Here is a 21,448-nt window from a genome sequence, read left to right as displayed (position 1 = left end):
TATTTTGTTGGTTGCCTCAGGCATTGGATGGGAGGCTAGATTATGAAAATCATTAACTAGAACAGGTGCATTTTTTATCGGGACAATTAATATGCTTTTCTTTGCAAAATGATTATGGTCATATGCAATTAATAGCAAGAATTATACCTTTAAAAAAATACCACACAATTAATTTTAAATGTTTTCCAAAACGAAGACTACTTTTATAATGATCAAAAAGCAAAGGTTTGAGGGTTTTTTTCACCCTTCGTTAGAATCTAGGTCAGATGGCATGTTAATTTTAAGCAGAATAAGCTCTATAGTATCTCAGAGGGATATGAAGGCTTTCTAAATGGATTTTATTTTATTTTATTTTATTTTATTTTATTTTATTTTATTTTTGAGGCGGAGTCTCGCTCTGTCGCCCAGGCTGGAGTGCAGTGGTGCGATCTCGGCTCACTGCAAGCTCCGCCTCCCGGGTTCCCGCCATTCTCCTGCCTCAGCCTCCCGAGTAGCTGGGACTACAGGCGCCGCCACCACGCCCAGCTAATTTTTTTGTATTTTTAGTGGAGACGGGGTTTCATTGTGTTAGCCAGGATGGTCTCGATCTCCTGACCTCGTGATCCGCCCGTCTCGGCCTCCCAAAGTGCTGGGATTACAGGCTTGAGCCACCGCGCCCGGCCGAAGATTTTATAAAGTACTTTTTTGGTTTAAATTTTTCTGCTCAAGTAAATAATTATTCCATTTTGATATATATAATCCTACAATAATCCAAAATGGCAGAATGGCTAATTTGGAAACAACTCAGTGTGAGAGGCTGCCTCTCCAGTGACTCTAAATCATTCAGCTATCCAGGTGCCAGGGTAGCAAGAACTTCGGGGTTCAGTGTGGTCCAGCAGCATTTACTGACTGCCTGCCCTGTACCCAGCCCAAGACTCCAGGTGTTGAGATTAACAAATAATTAATTAAACATGGCAAAACCCCATCTCTACAAAAAAATACAAAAATTAGCCAGGCATGGTAGTGCATGCCTGTAGTCCCAGCTACTCAAGAGGCTAAGGCAGGATAATCGCTTGAACCCAGGAGGCAGAGGTTGCACCACTGCACTTCAGCCTGGGTGACAGAGCAAGATTCTGTCTCAAAATAAATAAATAATAATTTTAAATGATCAATTAGATGGGGTTTCTTTGATGAAGGACCTCCAGTCTGGTGGTGAAGCGTAAATATGAGTAGATCATTTTAATAGAGAGAGACAAGGGGCTAAGTATTGTGATGGAAAGCTGCAGAGTGCTGAGGGAGCCTAGTGAAGAGGACTTCTAAGGCAGTACAGTGGAGTAGAATGAACATCCACTTTGGAACTGACCAAGGATCAAATCCCAGCTCTGCAGTTTGCTAACTTAATGACTTTGAACAACAAACTTAAATTTTCTTAACTTAATTTTCCTATCTTTAAAGTGGGGATAATAGTACCTACTTTATAGTGTGAAAGATAACATCTGTAAAATTCCTGATCTGTGGTAAGCACTTGTTATTTCCATTCCCGTGTTTCTCCTTAAATGTCTGTCACTGATTTTAGCATCCATTGGTAGATCTTGCATGTAGCAATTATTACTATGGTGTCCTAATGGAGAAGGGACAGCTCTTCTTTACAGAAGGATTAAATCAATATATATAAAAAGAATGAGGGAAGTAGAAAAATTGCCATTAGAACTCCATAGTAATAATTGCTACAGGCAGTAACCACTAATGGATGCTAAAATTAGTGGGTCAAGTTTAAAGAAAAAATATTTGTATAATCTCATTTATTTTTCCCAAAATAAATATTTAGTAATTACAATAGGAAAAATAGGTGTAGATGGGCAAGTGGGCTTTTCCAAATTGCATATAGAGCATATATGAGTTATTAAATTATAAACAAAAGAATAAAATAATACATTTATAGTGAGGACATGTGGCAGACACCACCTTAACCAAGTGATTAGTGTTAACATCACTAAGTACTACAACATATCAACTTCATGAGTCCTCTGATAGGATGCAGTGAGAAAGGTGCATTACCTTTGTGGTATTCTTTATAGTAATACAGACATGAAATCTAATCGTAAGAAAACACTAGATAAACCCAAATGAGGGACTTCTATAAAATAACTGAACAGTACTCTTCAAAAGTCTTAAGGTCATGAAATATATGGAAAGACTGAGAAACTGTCAGAGATTAGAGAGAACTAAAGACATATGACAGCTAAATGTAACGGAGGGTTGTGGATCAAATCCTGGAATTAAAAAAAAAAAACAAAAATGGGAAAAATCTAAATGAAGTCTGTACTTTAGTTAATAGTATATACCAATGTTAATTTCTTAGTTTTGATGGTTCTGAAAGATGTTAACATTAGAGAAAACTAAGTGAAGTGTTTACAGTAACTCTCTGTACTATTTCTGCATATCTTTGGTAAGTCTCAAATTATCTCAAATTAAAAAAAAAAAAAAAACCCTCATAGGTAGCACTCACTATGTCTTCTTACACCTTTGCAGATGTAACCCTTCCTCGCCTTAAGGCCTTCATACCTCAGCTCCTCTCACGGCTGCACATTGAAGCCCTTCTCCATGGAAACATAACAAAGCAGGTGGGTGGTTGAGGTTTTAGCAGTCTTTTGTGGATCGTTGCAAGATATTTTTTCCCTCTAGTCTTTCTCAAGATTGTTAACCAGCATGGTGTGATAAGAAACACATTAGAGCCGGGCGCGGTGGCTCAAGCCTGTAATCCCAGCACTTTGGGAGGCCGAGACGGGTGGATCACGAGGTGAGGAGATCGAGACCATCCTGGCTAACACGGTGAAACCCTGTCTCTACTAAAAATACAAAAAAAAAACTAGCCGGGCGAGGTGGCGGGCGCCTGTAGTCCCAGCTACTCGAGAGGCTGAGCCAGGAGAATGGCGTGAACCCGGGAGGCGGAGCTTGCAGTGAGCTGAGATCCGGCCACTGCACTCCAGCCTGGGCGACAGAGCGAGACTCCGTCTCAAAAAAAAAAAAAAAAAAAAAAAGAAACACATTAGAGTTTACTCAACCCTCTTGCTCTGTGGAGGAAGGTGGAGAGCACAGGGAAAGTAGAATGATGGTGATTAACTGAGGACCTACTTCCATGGCTGCCTCTTCTGCTGTTTCCTACCTTGTGCAATCATAGGAGGAAATGGGAGTAATTATCCCTACTCTGTATAGGGTGGCATAATTGTATAGTAGATAAGAGCACATGCTGTAGAATCAGACAGCCTGGATTCAAATCCTGGCTCTGCTATATGCCAGATCTGTAATCTTTTGAAAATGTCTTAACTCTGTGCTTATCTGTTTTCTTCTCTGTAAAATTAGAGTTATAGAAGCACCTACATCATGTGTGGTAAGGATTAAATAGTACATGATAAGTACTTAGCACATGGAAAGCACTACAAAATTTTCGTGGCAGTCTTGTCTCAAGATCCCTCAGTCTCGGCCTGGTGCAGTGGCTCACGCCTGTCATCTCAGTACTTTGGAGGCTGAGGCAGGAGGATTGCTTGAACCCAAGAGTTCGAGAGCAGCCTGGGCAACATAACTCTACAAAAAATTGAAAACCAGCCAGGTGTGGTAGCGCATGCCTGTAGTCCTAGCCACTCAAGAGGCTGAGGCAGGAGGATCTCTTGAGCCTAGAGGTTGAGACTGCAGTGAGTCATGATTGTGCCACTGCACTCCAGCCTGGGTGACAGAACGAAACCCTGTCTCAAAAAAAAAAAAAAAAGATCCCTTGGTTCTATCTCCGCTCCAGAACAATATGCCCAAGGTCAGATGCTAATAAGTGGCAGAAGCAAGATTCTTACCAAGGTCATTTTATCTACAATAAAGCCTATGTTTGCCTCCCTTGCTTTTCTGTGACCCCAGGTGTCTGTAGTCAGGATCATTTCACTTGGGACCGTCTTTGGCAGTGCCTTTTTTCCAGCATCAGCATCAGTGTTGATGATTGTTTGGGTGTCTGTTTCTTTCACCACTACCACATTGACTCTATTGTAAAATGACCATACTGACAAACTCAGTTTTTATCCATTTGAATAGGATCAAATGTATTTAAGATTTAAAAATCCACTTTTATGATAAACAAAGCTAGTTTATTTCACAAACAAGATATGTTTATGTTTTTGTAATATACTGGGACATATCTTTTTCCACAGGCTGCATTAGGAATTATGCAGATGGTCGAAGACACCCTTATTGAACATGCTCATACCAAACCTCTCCTTCCAAGTCAGCTGGTTCGGTATAGAGAAGTTCAGCTCCCTGACAGTAAGTAGAGATGTTGTAACTTTGGGAATGGACTACTTTGACATAACAGTGTGGGTGATTACAGGTGGGCTGAATTTGGTATAGTTTTATGCCAAAGATTTACTTGGGAACCTCTACTACTTATAGAAGTATGATTAGAGATAGATAATTCAGCCAAAAAAATTTTTGGTAGGAGGGCCAAATAAGTAAAATTGGAGGTAGGCAATAATTTTGAAGAGAATGATACTGGAATTGATGGGTACTTGAATGAATGGGAATTAGGAAGTAAAAGTATCACAGAGCTATTGACTATAAGTCATGAAATAAAATACATTTATAAAAATGGAAACTGGAATTATAATATTTAATTGGAAACCCATAGGATTCTTTGGCAGAAATAGTTTTAGGAAACCCACAGGTGCAGATAACATGTAATCATTACAAGTATACTTTTATAAGGGATTAACAAAGACTTACTGAATTTATATATTGCGGTTTACAATGTTGGATTACTTTTACATTAACAGTGGTTTCTTCTGATAAAAACTCCTTAAGCATTATTGTCGATATTGCTCAAAACTGTGTAATAGAAGGTATATTAAATGAAGGAAGAGAAGCTTTTTTTTGGCCAAGCTTGATTGTTTGGCTGTTCCCTATGCATTAACCATCTGTGCTGCCTTTTCTCCCCAGCTATTTTATCCTCCCAAAATGGTGTTCTCCTTTCCCCCTTCTTCCTCATGGGCTAGTGCCTACATCCTACTTCTCCTTCCAGGCCTATTTTATAAGCTACTTATTCCACTAAACTTTTTCTAAAACTCCCAGCTAGAAATAATCACATCTACCTCTGGATTTGCAGGACAATTTTTCTGAACCTCCCTATTCAGGCTACTTAGCACTTCTCTTGTGTTGGGATTGAAGTGCATCTCCATCTTCTTATTAGACTATACATTCCTTAAAGCCAAAGTCTGTGTCTGTTTCATTTAAGTAGCTTCTAAAGCAACTGGAACATATTATTACTTCAGGATACCTTTGTTGAACGCTTCGAGATACGTTGAGCCCAGCTCTTCTATTGTGCATGACCAGTCATAACAGATCTGGTAGTGGTTTATTTCCAACTTTTGCTAGTTTATTCCTCAGTCACTACAACCAGGGCAAGAATCAGGATATGCTGATTCCACTACAATTAGAGAAAGACTCAGGATATGCTGTGCAAGAGCCATAGCAGTTGACTTCAAAGTGAGGCCAGTCTAGAAACAATATTTCAAAGTGAAATTCATCTTTCCTACTTCTTTTGATTCCACTTCCCTCTTTCTGTCTCTTTCCTAGGATCTTATCTCTTTTGCCTCCTAAGTACCCTCCCAAATTTCTCCATGTTCAAAAATAGCCCAGTTCACAGCTCATTCTCAAAATGCTAGGTGGTAGGAAATCATTCTGAATTAGCCAACTGATCAGATGTGAATGCTTTAAATAGTTCTTCACTTAACTCTCCATGGAAAGGCTCTTACTGTTTAAAAATAAAATATTCAGGCCAGGGTGGTGGCTCATGCCTATAATCCCAGCACTTTGGGAGGCCAGCGTAAAAAGATTGCTTGAAGCCAGGAATTTGAGACTAGGCTGGGTAACATAGTGAGAACTTGTTTCTACAAAAAATTTAAAATAAAAAAAAATTAGCTGGGCATAGTGGCACACACCTGTAGCTACTTAGGAGGCTGAGGTGGGATGATCGCTTGAACCCAGGAGGTTGAGACTGCAGTGAGCCATGATTGTGCCACTGCACTCCAATCTGGGTGCCAGAGTGAGAGACTGTCTCAAGTGAAAAGGAAAATGTTCAGGCATTATAAAGGGGATGTTTTATTTATCTTTATTTTTATTATTATTTTTTGAGATGGAGTCTTACTCTGTCACCCAGGCCAGAGTATAGTGGCGCAATGTCAGCTCACTGCAACCAAGGAGATGTTTTAGAATATGTATGAAAAAGGCCAGGCAACCAGGTGTGGTGGCTCACACCTGTAATCCCAGCACTTTGGGAGGCCGAGGTGGGCAGATCACCTGAGGTCAGGAGTTTGTGACCATCCTGGCCAACGTGGTAAAACCCTGTCTCTACTAAAAATACAAAAATTAGCTGGGCATAGTGGCAGGCACCTGTAATCCCAGCTACTCGGGAGGCTGAGGTAGGAGAGTTGCTTGAACCTAGGAGATGGAGGTTGCAGTGAGCTGAGATTGCACCACTGCACTCCAGCCTGGGCGACAGAGCAAGACTCCGTCTCAAAAAAAAAAAAGAAAAAGAAAAGGGCCAGGTGTGGTGGCCCACGTCTGTAAACCCACCTTTTTGGGAGGCCAAGGCAGGTGGATCACCTGAGATCAGGAGTTCAAGACCAGCCTGGCCAACATGGCAAAACCTTGTATCTACCAAAAATAGAAAAATTAGCCAGGTGTGGTGGCATATGCCTGTAGTCCCAGCTACTCAGGAGGCTGAGGCAGGAGAATTGATTGAACCCGGTAGGCGGAGGTTGCAGTGAGCTGAGATGGCACCACTGCATTCCAGCCTGGGTGACAGAGCAAGACTTTGTCTCAAAAAAAAAAAATAATAAGGTATGAAAAAGCTAGAAGAATGTGAGGTGGGTGAGGGAGAGAGGCTTACAGGCCACGTTCCCCTCTCTCTGCTTTTTTTGTTTTGTTTTGTTTTTTGAGACAGGGTCTCACTCTGTACCACTGGAGCGCAGTGGTAGAGTCACAGCTCACTGCAGCCTCAAACTCCTGGGGTCAAGTGATCCTCCCGCCTCAGCCTCCCAAGTAGCTGGGACTATAAATGTGAGCCATGGCGCTGGCTCCCCTCCTTCTGATGAGAGGGAACTTAGTGCTGCCAATTTATAATCAGAAAGTTTGACTGTTGGTCAAAGTTGGACATGATCAGAAAAGTGAAATCAGTGAACTGTAACTCCAGGCTTCTCTACCTCCCTTTTCTATTAATGTCTAAATTATCATCCGTAAGTGTGGGCAGACATAGCATTGACTTTATTAAACCCCAAATAAGTTTTTGAACTTGCTGCTGTCTTTTTGAAACTTCCTAGGAGGATGGTTTGTTTATCAGCAGAGAAATGAAGTTCACAATAACTGTGGCATCGAGATATACTACCAAACAGACATGCAAAGCACCTCAGAGAATATGTTTCTGGAGCTCTTCTGTCAGATTATCTCGGAACCTTGTTTCAACACCCTGCGCACCAAGGAGCAGTTGGGTGAGATGAAAGTGGGGAAATAGCAGGGTGCTGTAGACTTTGATGAATTATTTTCCCTGTAAAACATTTTCACCTGACAGTGTATCAGGCGTGCTCTACTTAGACTTGAGAAAACCTTGTTACAGAGAATCCACTTCTAAAAGATAAGCAATCACTATCTTATGGACAGTAAAGCAATTCTTTATGAGATGATACTGTATATTACATACATGTCAATAAAAGGCATTTTAGGTGGGGGGAAAGGATACTAAGGACAAGCTTATGGGTAGCAAGATGAGAAACAAGCCATCCAGAGGAGCTTAGATTCACTAAAGTTTGAGTTCCTTGAGGGCAGGTATTATCTCTCATTCATCTTTATATCCCAAGCCTGGAACATACAGAAGGTACTCAGCAAGTGTTTGCAGTTTTAAACATTGTTAAAAGTCTGGAGGTCCTGGCAGATTTGATCAATGAGGAAAAAAGTTCAAAGAAGCCCCAGTAATGACAGAAAGAAACCAGTGAAAAAAGGATGAGTCTCTCCAAGTACCTGTCATTGTTTAAATACCCATTGTGCTAGGTGCTGGACATGGAAAATGGATGCTCTGGATGGTCCTTCCCTTCGAGGATGGCAGGCCTGTAAAGGAATAATTTTAGTACAGCATGGTAAATATTATTATAGGAGCTCAAACTATTGGCCGGGCACAGTGGCTCACGCCTGTAATCCCAGCACTTTAGGAGGCTGAGGCAGGTGGATCACCTGAGGTCACGAGTTCAAGACCAGACTGGCCAACATGGTGAGACCCCCATCTCTACTAAAAATACAAAAATTAACTGGGCATGGTGGTGCATGCCTGTAATCCCAACTACTCAGGAGGCTGAGGCAGAGAATCACTTGAACCCAGGAGGCAGAGTTTGCAGTGAGCGGAGATCGTGCCACTGCACTCCAGCTTGGGTGACAGAGTGAGATTCCACCTCAAAAAAATCAAACTACGAATGGCTATGTTGAAGAAAGAAACTTCCTCAGAAGTGCGACCCAGAGGCACCACAGCTGTTGGAGGTGGCGGGTCAGGGCAGGGCAGCTGAAGGAGATAAGCCAAGAGCTTGGTTTTGAAAAGGTGTTGAAGGGAGGTAGTGCATGGCCTCATGAGATAACATGGAAGTATGACTTTTAGTTAGCTTGATCTCTAGAGAGTTGCATTCTGAATGAATTGGTTTAGGAATGGATTACTTAACAAGAAATACAGTAGGATAGCCAGGTTCATATGCTGAACTTGGATGTTAAAGGAAACACAGCTAAGACTGTGACTAAGGGATGAAAATGAGTCCAGTATTTTATAGTCTAGGAGTAACTTTAGCATAAATTGAAGAGGATTAGCTAGCAGAGAATGAGGAATGACAAGATGGGAGTTTGAATAACGAATAGGATTTTTTTTCCTAAGAAGAAGAAAAAGTCATCTCCAACTTTGTAATCCTTCAGAGAGCTCTTCTGCTCTGTCCTTAGGAACTTAAACTATCTTAAGTGCTCATATTTCTTTAAGAGGTGAGTAATCTAAAACCTTAAACTAGATTTTATTTGCTCAGACAGGTTAGTTTTTAAAGGATTAAAAATGACCCAGGTCTCAAATGCCAAGGTCCTGACTGGCTGATGTCTGTGTTTCAGGCTATATCGTCTTCAGCGGGCCACGTCGAGCCAATGGCATACAGGGCCTGCGATTCATCATCCAGTCAGAAAAGCCACCTCACTACCTAGAAAGCAGAGTGGAAGCTTTCTTAATTACCATGGAAAAGTCCATAGAGGACATGACAGAAGAAGCCTTCCAAAAACACATTCAAGCATTAGCAATTCGTCGACTAGACAAACCAAAGAAGCTATCTGCAGAGTGTGCTAAATATTGGGGAGAAATCATCTCCCAGCAATATCATTTTGACAGAGGTAAGGTAAAATTAGGGCCCCAACATTTATGGCATTCAAGTAACATTTGATTAAGGCCATTCTACAAAATGGTATTCATTTTGTAGGTGATATTCCATTACCTATTTGGGGAGTTGGGGTCGGGGGATGGCTGGCACTTCTAAAGAAGTGTTACTTAATTTAACTCCAGTTTTCTATTAGAAACCTTATCTCTTTTTTTCCTCCAAACCTAGACGTGGATCTACCCATATCTCACAATAAAGTATTAATAATAATTCAACTTCATGTTTTCGTTTCATCAGTGTATCCTGAGATTCTGATCACAGATACCTAAGTATCTATTTCCCATAATACTAAAAAAATGAGATAATACCAGATTGAACCCCTTTGAGGCAAATGCTACCCTTGAGCCATAGGAGATTTGCCTATAGGAATCTCCAAAGATTTTTCACTCCTTTCAGATTTGGGAGAGCTGTGATTCTTGAAGTCTCCTGTCTTGAATCAGCTTCCTTTCACCTTGCTTCTAGAGCATAGATTAACAATGGATTGTGCTAAGCTGTACTAGAAGTCAGGGGATGTGGGTTGTGTTCTTACTCTGACACCAACAAGCTAAAATTCTTGGTCAAGACACCGTTTTTGGACCTCAGTTTCCTTACCCATAATTTTTATTTTTGTTTTGTTCTTTCAGACAGTATCTCACTCTGTCAGCCAGGCTTGAGTGCAGTGTGTCATCATAGCTCACCGTAGCCTTGAATTCCTAGGCTCAAGCAATTCTCCTGCCTCAGACCCCCAAAGTGCTGGGATTACAGGCATGAGCCACCATGTCCAGCCTACCTATAATTTATCTGGCAGTTGGATTCACTATTAATGATAATAGTATCTCTCATTTATTGAGCATTTACCATGTACTAGCATTGTGTTATTGTCATATATTTTTTTCCTAATTCTCACTGCAGCCCTATTAATTATCCCCCATTTCCAGATGAGGAAACTGAGGCTCAGAAAAGTTGAGATGACTGGCCAGGATCCAAAAGCTCATAACCAGACAGCCAGGATGTGAATCCAGGCTGGCCTGGCTCCTGAGCCAAGGCTCTTACCCATTGCACTATATCCACTTACTTTTTTTTTTTTTTTTTTGAGACGGAGTTTCGCTCTTGTTGCCCAGGCTGGAGTGCAATGGCATGATCTCCGGCTCACCGCAACCTCTGCCTCCCGGGTTCAAGCAATTCTCCTGCCTCAGCCTCCCAAGTAGCTGGGATTATAGGCATGTGCCACCACTTTGTTTTTTTTGTAGAGATGGGGTTTCTCCATGTTGGTCAGGGTGGTCTCGAACTCCCAACCTTAGGTGATCCCCCCCCCCGCCTTGGCTTCCCAAAGTGCTGGGATTACAGGTGTGAGCCACTGCACCTGGCCCTTTTTTTTTTTTTTTTTTTTTTTTTGAGACAATTTTGCTTTGTCACCCAGGCTGGAGTACAGTGATGTGATCTTGGCTCACTGCAACCTCTGCTTCCCGGGTTCAGGTGATTCTCATGTCTCAGCCTCCCCCAAATAGCTAGGACTACAGGTGCACTCCACTACACCTGGCTAATTTTTATATTTTTAATGGAGATGGGGTTTCACCGTGTTGGCCAGACTGGTCTCAAACTTCTGGCCTCGAGTGATCCACCCACCTTGGCCTCCCAAAGTGCTGGGATTACAGGCGTGAGCCACTGTGCCCAGCCAGCACCCACTTTTATTTGAAATCAAAGCAAATGGTCACTTAAAAATGTGGATGCTTGACTGGGCACGGTAGCTCACGCCTGTAATCCCAACACTTTGGGAGGCTGAGGTGAGCAGATCATGAGGTAGGAGATCAAGACCATCCTGGCTAACACGGTGAAACCCCATCTCTGCTAAAAAAAAAAAAAAAAAAAAAAAAAAAAAAAAAATAGCTGGGCATGGTGGCAGGCGCCTATAGTCCCAGCTACTTGGGAGGCTGAGGCAGGAGAATGGCATGAACCCAGGAGGTGGAGCTTATAGGGAGCCGAGATTGCACCTCTGTACTACAGCCTGGGCAACGGAGCAAGACTCTATCTCAAAAAAAAAAAAAAAAGTGGATACTTGGCCAGATGCAACGGCTCAAGCCTGTAATCCCAGCACTTTGGGAGGCTGTTGGACAGATCACTTGAGGTCAGGAGTTCAAGACCAGCCTAGCCAACATGGCAAAACGCCGTCTCTACTAAAAATACAAAAATTACCCAGCGTGTTGGCTTGTACCTGTAATCCCAGCTACTCAGGAGGCTAAGGCAGGAGAATCACTTGAACCCAGGAGGCAGAGGTTGCAGTGAACCGAGATCGAGCCACTGCACTCCAGTGTGGACGACAGAGTGAAACTCTATCTCAAAAAATATATATGGATACTTAAGAGTCTTGGAGTGAAGTATATTGTCATTTAGTGTGCTGTTCTGGGCTACTTCATATGGAAATGTTAGTAAAATATTGTTTGATTACTTTTTCAGATAACACTGAAGTTGCATATTTAAAGACACTTACCAAGGAAGATATCATCAAATTCTACAAGGTAAGTCAAATTCATATATTTAGATTTTGACTCATAAGAAAGTATTGTAGGGCTGGGTATGGTGGCCTACACCTGTAATCCCAGCACTTTGGGAGGCCAAGGCGGAAGGATCACTTAAGGTCAGGAGTTAAAGACGAGCCTGGCCAACATGGTGAAACCCCATTTATATTAAAAATACAAAAATTAGCTGGGCGTGGTGGCATATGCCTGTAATCCCAGCTACTCAGGAGGCTGAAGCATGAGAATCGCTTGAACCTGGGAGGCAGAGGTTGCAGTGAGTGGAGATCGCTCCACTGCACTCCAGCCTGGGTGACAGAGCGAAACTGTGCCTCAAAAAAACCAAAACACCTATTGTATGTGCTATATTGTGTGTTGCTGCTTTGAAGCCATTCAGGCTGGATTTATGAAGGTGTTTTTGTGGATTTAAGTTTTTTGACATAAACACTTAATGACTTTAGAATAAAGACAGTTTTTATTGAACCAAGTACTGTTTTCCTCTCCCTCTAAACCAAGTTTGCCGAACCTGCAGCCTGTGGGCCACGTGCAGCCCACATTATGAGATGTTTTGCAAAATTTTTTTTTTGTTTTTAGCTTATCAGCTATTGTTAGTGTATTTTACGTGTGGCCCATGACAATTCTCCCAGTGTGGCCCAAGGAAGTCAAAAGATTGACCCATGCTCTAAACCAAGGACTGTGACAGCCCTTCCTGACTTCCAAATCTACCTTTTTAGGCACACTTTCAGTTTCTTCTCTCTGTTCTCCACCCTACTCTGCAAAGAATATTGCTGAGCTTGTTTGGTGGGAAGGAAGAACAAAGAAAACAAAAGAACTTGAGAATCAGATTATTTTCCAAGCTCTGACAACTATAAATTGTCTTCACCCATTTAGGTGCCACTATGGCTGCTTTTTAAAATAAATGATTACTCACCTTTGAATCATGGTCAGAGATATAATAAGTTTTACATGCTTGTGCTCACTGAGGAAGTTTATCAAAAGGAAAGGGAGGCACCACCATTAAAGCCTTTCCAGCAAGCTTTAAGAGATTCACACCGGCTGGGCGCGGTGGCTCAGGCCTGTAATCCCAGCACTTTGGGAGGCTGAGTTGGGTGAATCATGAGGTCAGGAGTTCAAGACCAGTGTGGCCAACATAGTGAAACCCTGTATCTACTAAAAATAAAAATAAAAAATTAGCCGGGCGTGGTGGTGGGTGCCTGTAATCCTAGCTACTCAGGAGACTGAGGCAGGAGAATCGCTTGAATCTGGCAGGCAGAGGTTGCAGCGAGCTGAGATCGCACCACTGCACACCAGCCTGGGCGACAGTGCGAGACTCTGTCTCAAAAAAAAAACAAAACAAAGAGGTTCACACCATCTAAATCTTCCCCTCTATAAAAATTCTTAAGAAGGACAGCATTCCATTAAGTAGGTATATTAATGTGTAATAAGTATGCTAAATGCAAACATTCAAAATGTATGCTGCAATGGAATTGTACCTAAAGTGTTACATATATTTTTTGTAATATATTGGGGCCTCTAGTTTGTATAAAATACTGTTATGCCTGTTTTTCACAATAAGGAGCAAAATTATACTCTGTGATTACTATAGTACCTTAGAATTGTCCCTTAATGTTCTAGCCATTTCTGGTTTGTCATTAGGTTGTTTGGTCGGGGACTTGTCCCGCCCTGTGCCCATATCCTTTTAGAGAGATACTCTACTTTACGGTATTTTTTTCTAGGGATGTATTATAGCTACCAGCACAGGAGTCAGTGCTTACAGTTCTCATTAGAATGACTTTGTGAAGTTAGTGGTACAATGAGGCTTGATCACATTTTTTCCTATACTAGGGTTTCTAATGTTTATGTAATTCACCACTCCTAGTGCTGAGTGAGAGGATAAGGAAAAAGTAACCGTCTTTGACCAAAAGGTGCTGATTAGTTTCTTTGAGGAAAATGGTGATTTTGTATCATCCATGAGTTGGTTACACCTCTCCCCGCAACTCTTCTGCAAAAATATTTAGGCTGTTTGCAAACAAGTATTAACATAGCTGGTATCACTTTAACAATAAGAAAAGGAGATTATAGTTTCAGAATTGAGCAGCAAAAGCCGGTATTTTGAATGCATCTTTTGCAGCAATGAGATTTCACCCATTTTGGCTACGAAAATGAATGGCTAGACAAGGTATTTTCTTTACGTCATGGCTCCCTTTGCATTGTATAGAGGAAGAGAAGAGTCTCATCTAAATTACTCTTGTTATTCTGCGATAATAGCCTGTAGTCCCAGCTGCTGGGGAGGCTGAGACAGAAAGATCACTAGAGCCCAGGAGTTCAAGACCAACCTTGGAAACATAGCTAGACCCTGCTTCAAAAAAAAAGAGAGAAGGGCTGGGTGCAGTAGCTCATGCCTGTAATCCCAGCACTTTGGGAGGCGGAGGTGGGTGGATCACGAGGTCAGGAGTTCAAGACCAACCTGACCAACATGGTGAAACCCCATCTCTACTAAAAATACAAAATTAGCCGGCCATGGTGATGCACGCCTTTAATCCCAGCTACTCAGGAGCCTGAGGCAGGAGAATCGCTTGAACCCAGAAGGCAGAGGTTGCAGTGAGCCAAGATTGCACCACTGCACTCCAGCCTAGGCGACAGAGTGAGATTTCGTCTCAAAAACAAACAAACAAACAAAAAACAGAGTATTTATAACCAGGCTTCAGCTAAGTTTAGGATAGCATTTCCCTAGCTGTGTTCCATGGTATGCAAGACATTAATAGGGGTACCTAGGAAAAGGATTTCATGATCATACAAGTTTGGGAAAGACGATTCCCATTCTTAGAGAATCACAGAGTGTGTTGGTATTGTAGAAATTGTAAGAAGTCCCACAGTAAAGACTTTAGCCTGCATTTATTTAATTTTGACTAACATTTTCTAAACTGATTTCACCATGCATCCTTTTTTACACAGAACACCTATAAATATCTCCTGGGACTGTAGTGTTCCTTAGAACATATTAATAGTTTGCAAGAAGGTGCAGTTGTTTGTTTTTAGAAAAATGAGGATTTTCCAGAGTTGGTCAGAAAATTGGGAACAATCTGAAACTGGAGAGGGTATTCTGCTGTCTGCTGATGTGGGTAGACAAGCGGGTAATGAAGGTTTGGGTGACAGGAGATGGAGGAGAGATCTTTGAAAGCAAACTTTTTACTCCAGTAAGATGAAGTTCTTAGATGAGGTACTACATGTTAATAGAGGCAGACCTGGGCTGAGCTCCTGGAAAAGAGGCTGGAGAGGTCAGAGCAGGCCTGTGAGAATCTGGGCTGTTTTGCCTGCTGGCGGGGAGTAGAGCCGGGAGCCATGGGCAGGTTTGCTGTGCAACATCAACAGGGCTTCCTTGCACACAGGACCAGGCTTATTAGTAACTGCTCAGTTACTAGTAACTGATTAGCAACTGCTCAGTTACTAATAACTAATAACAGTTATTAGGAAGTATTGAGTGGATTTGGTTTGGCTGATGATTTCTCCGCTCTAAGGATATGAAACGTTGCTTATGGCTAAGACATCAGAGGAACTTTGTCACAATTTGTACCCCATTAGAAAAGACAGTAAAAGTCTGCTATTAAGGGAAAGGTTGGGACATACTTCCCCACAGGATCCACCTGCCAACCTAGCACTGCTGGCGTTCATGGTAATAACTAAGGGGAATCCCTCCAAGCAGCATGGTGGAATGGAGAGAGCAAGCAGACTCTAGCTTCTGACACCATCATCTATGAACTGTGTGACCCATGTAATTCATGTAAGGTGCTGTGTCTTAGAGCCTCTAAAGTAAGAATCATCATGATGCTTAGTTCACAGAGAATTAAGTGAGCTGACATAGGAGAGTGCCTGATATAATGCAGGACTCAGTAATTGTTAGTTTCCTTTCTCTTTTGGTAGATGAACCACAGTTTACAAGCAGAATCTGAGAAGGTTCTTAGAGGAGCAGGCGTTGTGCTTGTCCCTGTCTAAGCTCAGACCATTGTCTCTGTAGACACTAAAGATCACCAGGTACAGCCCTGCACAGCCCAGCCCAGTGAGTACTAAGCTAGGGTGTGAATCCTAGCTCAGGCACTTATCAGCTGTAGGAGTTTGAGCAATTTTTTAATCTCCTTGGATTCAGTTTTCTCATCTATAAAATTGGGTTAAGAATAATTATTTCCTTAGAGTAAGAAAAGGAAAGGGAAAAAAAAAAGAATAATTCTTGCCTGCCTTGCTAAGTATTTGTAGAGCTTAAATAAAATAACATAAGTGAGGAGAAAGAAAGGGAAGTATCTTTTCTTTCTCTTTTCTTTTCTTTTCTTTTCTTTTTTTTTTTTTTTTTTTTTTGAGACAGAGTCTTGCTCTGTCACCCAGGCTAGAGTGCAGTGGCGTGATCTTGGCTCACCGCACATGGCATACTTTGCCTCCTGGTGTCAGGCAATCCTCCCACCTCAGCCTCCCAAGTATCTGGGATTACAAGCATGTACCACCACATCTGGCTAATTGTTGTATTTTTGGTAAAGACAGGGTTTCACTATGTTGGCCAAGCTGGTCTCGAACTCCTGACCTCAAGTGATCCACCTGCCTCGGCCTCCCAAAGTGCTGGGATTACAGGCATGAGCCACCGCACCCGGCCAGAAAGGGAAGCATCTTTTCTATATTTGACTGCGTGATAGCTGAGTCTTCATAGTCATCAGAGAACACCTCAATGTAAGTTCTTTAGTGGAGCAAAAGGGTGACCCTGCTCTTCTTTCTGCCTAGGAAATGTTGGCAGTAGATGCCCCAAGGAGACATAAGGTATCCGTCCATGTTCTTGCCAGGGAAATGGATTCTTGTAAGTATTAAATATTGCCTTTTTAGGCTCATGTTGAGCCATCTGATGGTTGGCCTTTGTCATAGCTACATGCCTTATAGAACACCAGAAAGTAAAAGAGGTAGAGAACGGAAACTGGAGATAATGCCTGCAGATAATAAGGGGAAAAGAGAAATGAGGCAGTGAAGGAGAGAGCCAGTACCAGGTGACAGAATGCTGAGCTAGCCACAGTATCACAGGAAAACACAGAGGCTTGCTGTTGGGATGTCTCCAAAGAGGCTGCATGAACCACTGCATGTGGGTAGTATGGGTAAGCAAGCTAACTTCCCAGTCCTTCTTGCCTCCTGGCTTTTACTGGCCAAAGTTTGTCCTGTGGCCATTAACTCCCCTGGCTTTCTGGGCAGTTTTACTAGGTCCTTCTGGGTGGCCAGAAAGTCACATTAGACCTGGGCACTAAAACTGCTGTGGCCAAAGTTTTATGACCTCAGGAATATCATGAGCCATCATTGGGTGGCTCTGGATAGAAGGCAGGACAGGTACTTAAGGCCTTGGGTAGCAGGCAACCTTGAGAGGATCTGAGAAGCACATGAACGGGGCCTGGTGCAGTGTTTTTAATTAACTGAGTCTGGTTTAGATTTTTTTAGTTGTTCTTGTGTGATAGTATCAGTAAGTACAAAGTATTAAACCTTTTATTTCTTATAGGTCCTGTTGTTGGAGAGTTCCCATGTCAAAATGATATAAATTTGTCACAAGCACCAGCCTTGCCACAAGTAAGAAATATAAATGTTATGTTAGATTGTACTGACAGAGGACTTTCTATTTAAAAGAAACAGCTTGTTGTTTTGTTGTTGTTGTTGTTATTGTTTTGAGATGAAGTCTCACTCAGTCACCCAGGCTGGAATGCAGTGGTGCGATCTCAGCTCACTGCAACCTCCACCTCTCGGGTTCAAGCGATTCTCCTGCCTCAGCCTCTTGAGTAGCTGGGATTACAGGTATACGCCACCATGCCCAGCTAGTTTTTGTGTTTTTAGTAGAGGCGGGGTTTCACCATGTTGGCCAGGCTGGTCTTGCACTGCTGACCTCAAGTGATGATCCACCCGCCTCGGCCTCCCAGAGTGCTGGGATTACAGGCACGAGACACCGTGCCCGGCCGGAAAAGGCTTGTTCATCGGGACACTGATGAACTAAAAGTTTCAGGTCACCAGGTGTTGGAGCTTCTACTTTAGTTCTTCCCTGAACATCTAGTCACTCAGCCTCTACCCTTGTCTGCCTTTGCCTCCTGTTGGAACAGTTGTGTTATTTTACAATGTATCATCTCTGGCTACATCTGTTCCCAGCACTGAATATTGGAGAGGACTTCTTAGTCTCTCCCATGTTACCTGCATATGTTAATCATCTAGAAAGATTGACATTCACTTGCAAGAGGAGGAAACTGGCAGTGTAACTAGGCTCTTTGTGGGTGGGCACATCAGCCTCTGCTACTCTGCTGAAGCCTTGATGCTAGGCCTCTAAGTCCCTGGTGAACCAGCCCTTGTTTGCCCAGAGGAAAACCAAAAGGACTAAGGACACTTACCATAGGTTTGTACAGACCAACTCATGACCCTCCGGACCTACTGATCCAGAAGAAAAGGTCAGCAGATCGTGATACATGGGTTATTAAGTTATTAGAACTGAGGTGTGCTCCCAGTGTCCCCCAGAAAAGTCAATGTCCTTATTCTGATGTTTAGGTTAAATACACTAAAAGGAAACTTTTTTCTTTGCAGCCTGAAGTGATTCAGAACATGACCGAATTCAAGCGTGGTTTGCCACTGTTTCCCCTTGTGAAACCACATATTAACTTCATGGCTGCAAAACTCTGAAGATTCCCCATGCATGGGAAAGTGCAAGTGGATGCATTCCTGAGTCTTCCAGAGCCTAGGAAGATCATCTTGGCCACTTTAATAGTTTCTGATTCATTATTAGAGAAACAAACTGAAAAGTTGTCAAATGTCATTATGTAGAAATATTATAAATCCAAAGTAATTAAATTACAAAATCTTATAGATGTAGAATATTTTTTAAATACATGCCTCTTAAATATTTTAAAATTTTTCTTTTCATTACTGAGAGAAATTTCCCCTATATAACAATGCTTAAAATGAATGATATTCCTGTAGAATCTTCCTTCCCTATTCTGTAAAATAGTCACTTGTCCGAAGAAAGTAAAAGTTAGTTCTTTTCTAAAAGCCTCCTAGGTTGACATAGAAGGCTTCACAACATTTAGAAAGTAATACCTTTTTAAAAATTGATCCTCAAATTTGCTTTCTACTTGATGGTTTCATGTAAATCAGTGGAAAACATTACATTTGGCAGATGATAAAGCAATGTAATCTTCTTTTACTAGTGAAATTGCTGGTTATATAAGACATGGTTTTAATCTTTTTATAAAATTTGAACATGTTTTTTATTCCAACTAGTAAAATGCTAGAAAACCCTACTTATTTACAATGCTAGAAATACAGACTTACCTTACATCAATTTTGTCCTAAACCGAATTTCTCAGGATTACTGTGGTTTCTTTCATTCTGGTTGAATTATATTGACCTTCTTCTTCATAGTTGGTTTGCAGTGTTCCATGAGTTTTACTTTTCCTCATCAACATATTGCTTTAACACAACATATTTATTTAACACATACAAATAGGGTCAATTTCAGATCCTACTGAGTGTGTGACATGCTTTTCCAACATCAGCTTTTTGTAACCACCTGTATAACTTTTTATTACAGTGAAATTGCAGTCAGTATGTGAACCAAAATATCTTGCCCCTTTATGAATTTAAAAGGCAGCAAATACAAAGTCACCTTTTTGGAAATATAAAAAATAAAGCCTTGCATTCTTATATAGCAGGTCTTCATAAGACTTTAAAATTCCTTGTTGCTACCAGTCTAATCTTGCCTTAAATGTTAAGTTATTTTTTTGAATATATAAATATAAACACATACACAGATGATGACTGGAGTGGACTTTTAAAAAAATATTTTTTTCATGAGATACTATTTTAGGTGAAATTGTTACTGTAGATTTAACAGCTGTTTTGAAATATTTACTGTTATTAAAACTTGCTTCAAGAGAAATTGTGAATATATTTCCATATACAAGCACTAGTAACAGTAAGTGGCCCTGTCATCCACTAACTCAGGCACAGTAAAGAATGGCATTTTCAAAGGACATTTTACCTCCCCATATGATTTGATTGGCTAGGACTTTCTTCTGTAGAGTCGTATCTTTTCACATCTTAAGTTTTTACATTTGCCATTTTCCAAATCTCAATTTGGGGCAAGAACGACATAGTCACAACTATGGGCCTGCTTTCAAAAGCGGGGCTCCATTTCTACTGTCAGATCAGTGTGGTGCTGTGACCATGTTTTTATCCCTACTTCCAAGAATCTCCTTGTATGAAGCCTGTCTTTGTCCATCAGAAGGTGTGTGAAATCACTTCCTTCTGGTTTTATGAATTTGTAGACTATGCAGCTTTTCATTAAACTGCAAGTATATACAAGACAGATCTAAAATTAGGCCTGAGTGTTCCAATCCACCACTGTACTAGTAAATAAAAATCCACCTACCTTTTATGTGGAAAATTATGTGCTATTGAGTAACTTTTAGCTCTTTTTAAAAAGTGGGTGAAATTTAAGTGTCTTTTTTTATGAGAATGACACATGAAGAGATCTGAGAGCAATCTCATGTAGTCTTCCATGAACCTGCAATTGTTGTTTAGTATGCGTCAGCATTTTCCAGTTTCCAGGTTGGATCTAGAGCTGCTGTTGATCACTCAGGCATACTAATGGATTCATTTAGATGGGTCCAAGCTGCAGTCCATGAGCAATAACAGACTACCCCATATACTGCAGTTTACTCAGTGCTTAGTAAATGAGATTTGTGGAACTAAGTTATTGGTTACCTGAGGCTTCTTAAGAAAGTCTTCTTTTTTGACCAGTTGATGTGAAAGAGGGAGCATGTGACACAGCCAGTATGGTGGAGTGCTAGGGTTATCCTGTTTACAATAAATTGCCTGAATTTCACCTCTGGAGTCTGCATTTGTATTATTTTTCCAGTTTTAGTGAAATAGTACAGTGGCCAGTTTTCAGCCTACCTCTCAACATCTCAGTTTGACCAGATTTCTTGCTTTCATTGTTCATAATGCAGAAAGCAGTGAATTATATTAACATTTTTAAAGTGTTTCTGAGTAACAATGATTTTTGTCAAATAGAAGACTCAATTTCACAACCTTAAGAATAGATCACTTTTGTAAAACAAGAATCTCAGTATTTGATGTTGGATTCCTTGCTGTGAGTATTGTCACTGACTCCAAACCCAGAAAGATTTGTTCCTACCCTTACAGGGACAAAAATAAAACGGATAGAAAAACAAAAGATTTCTCTCCTCTACAATGAGTCCTTACATCTTCTTGCCACATCTCCAGCTGCAGGTGAGGCAGATATCTTGTTCAATCTCTGTCTTCTTGATCCCTGTAAAAATAATTTTTCTATTCATGTAGTGGCCAGCTGGCTCAGGCAGGCATTTCAAGAGGAAATCTGCTTGTTCCTCACTTTCCAGCCTAGGACAGTGGTCCAGCCCGTGCAGTCAGCATTGGGCTCAGGGATGATGCGGCAGCCCCACACAGAGGTCAAGAGCAACCCCA

General features: G+C 41.4%; 1 protein-coding gene across 2 annotated transcripts in view; it reads left to right on the top strand.

The window, feature by feature from the left end:
• IDE (insulin degrading enzyme) overlaps nucleotides 1–20,828 on the top strand; it is a 123,509-nt gene extending 102,681 nt beyond the window's left edge. For both annotated transcript variants that reach the window (XM_050804443.1, XM_050804442.1), the window contains exons 18-25: nucleotides 2,512–2,603; nucleotides 4,173–4,284; nucleotides 7,335–7,502; nucleotides 9,142–9,414; nucleotides 11,892–11,953; nucleotides 16,715–16,787; nucleotides 17,469–17,536; nucleotides 18,530–20,828. In XM_050804443.1, the coding sequence (XP_050660400.1) occupies nucleotides 2,512–2,603; nucleotides 4,173–4,284; nucleotides 7,335–7,502; nucleotides 9,142–9,414; nucleotides 11,892–11,953; nucleotides 16,715–16,787; nucleotides 17,469–17,536; nucleotides 18,530–18,625 (944 nt within the window). In that variant the 3' untranslated portion in view covers nucleotides 18,626–20,828. The remainder of the gene's footprint in view (nucleotides 1–2,511; nucleotides 2,604–4,172; nucleotides 4,285–7,334; nucleotides 7,503–9,141; nucleotides 9,415–11,891; nucleotides 11,954–16,714; nucleotides 16,788–17,468; nucleotides 17,537–18,529) is intronic.
• Nucleotides 20,829–21,448: the final 620 nt, after the last annotated feature.

This window comes from Macaca thibetana, chromosome 9, assembly GCF_024542745.1.
Source record: "Macaca thibetana thibetana isolate TM-01 chromosome 9, ASM2454274v1, whole genome shotgun sequence".
NCBI lineage: Eukaryota > Metazoa > Chordata > Mammalia > Primates > Cercopithecidae > Macaca > Macaca thibetana.
This window is presented reverse-complemented; position numbering and strand designations above follow the sequence as displayed.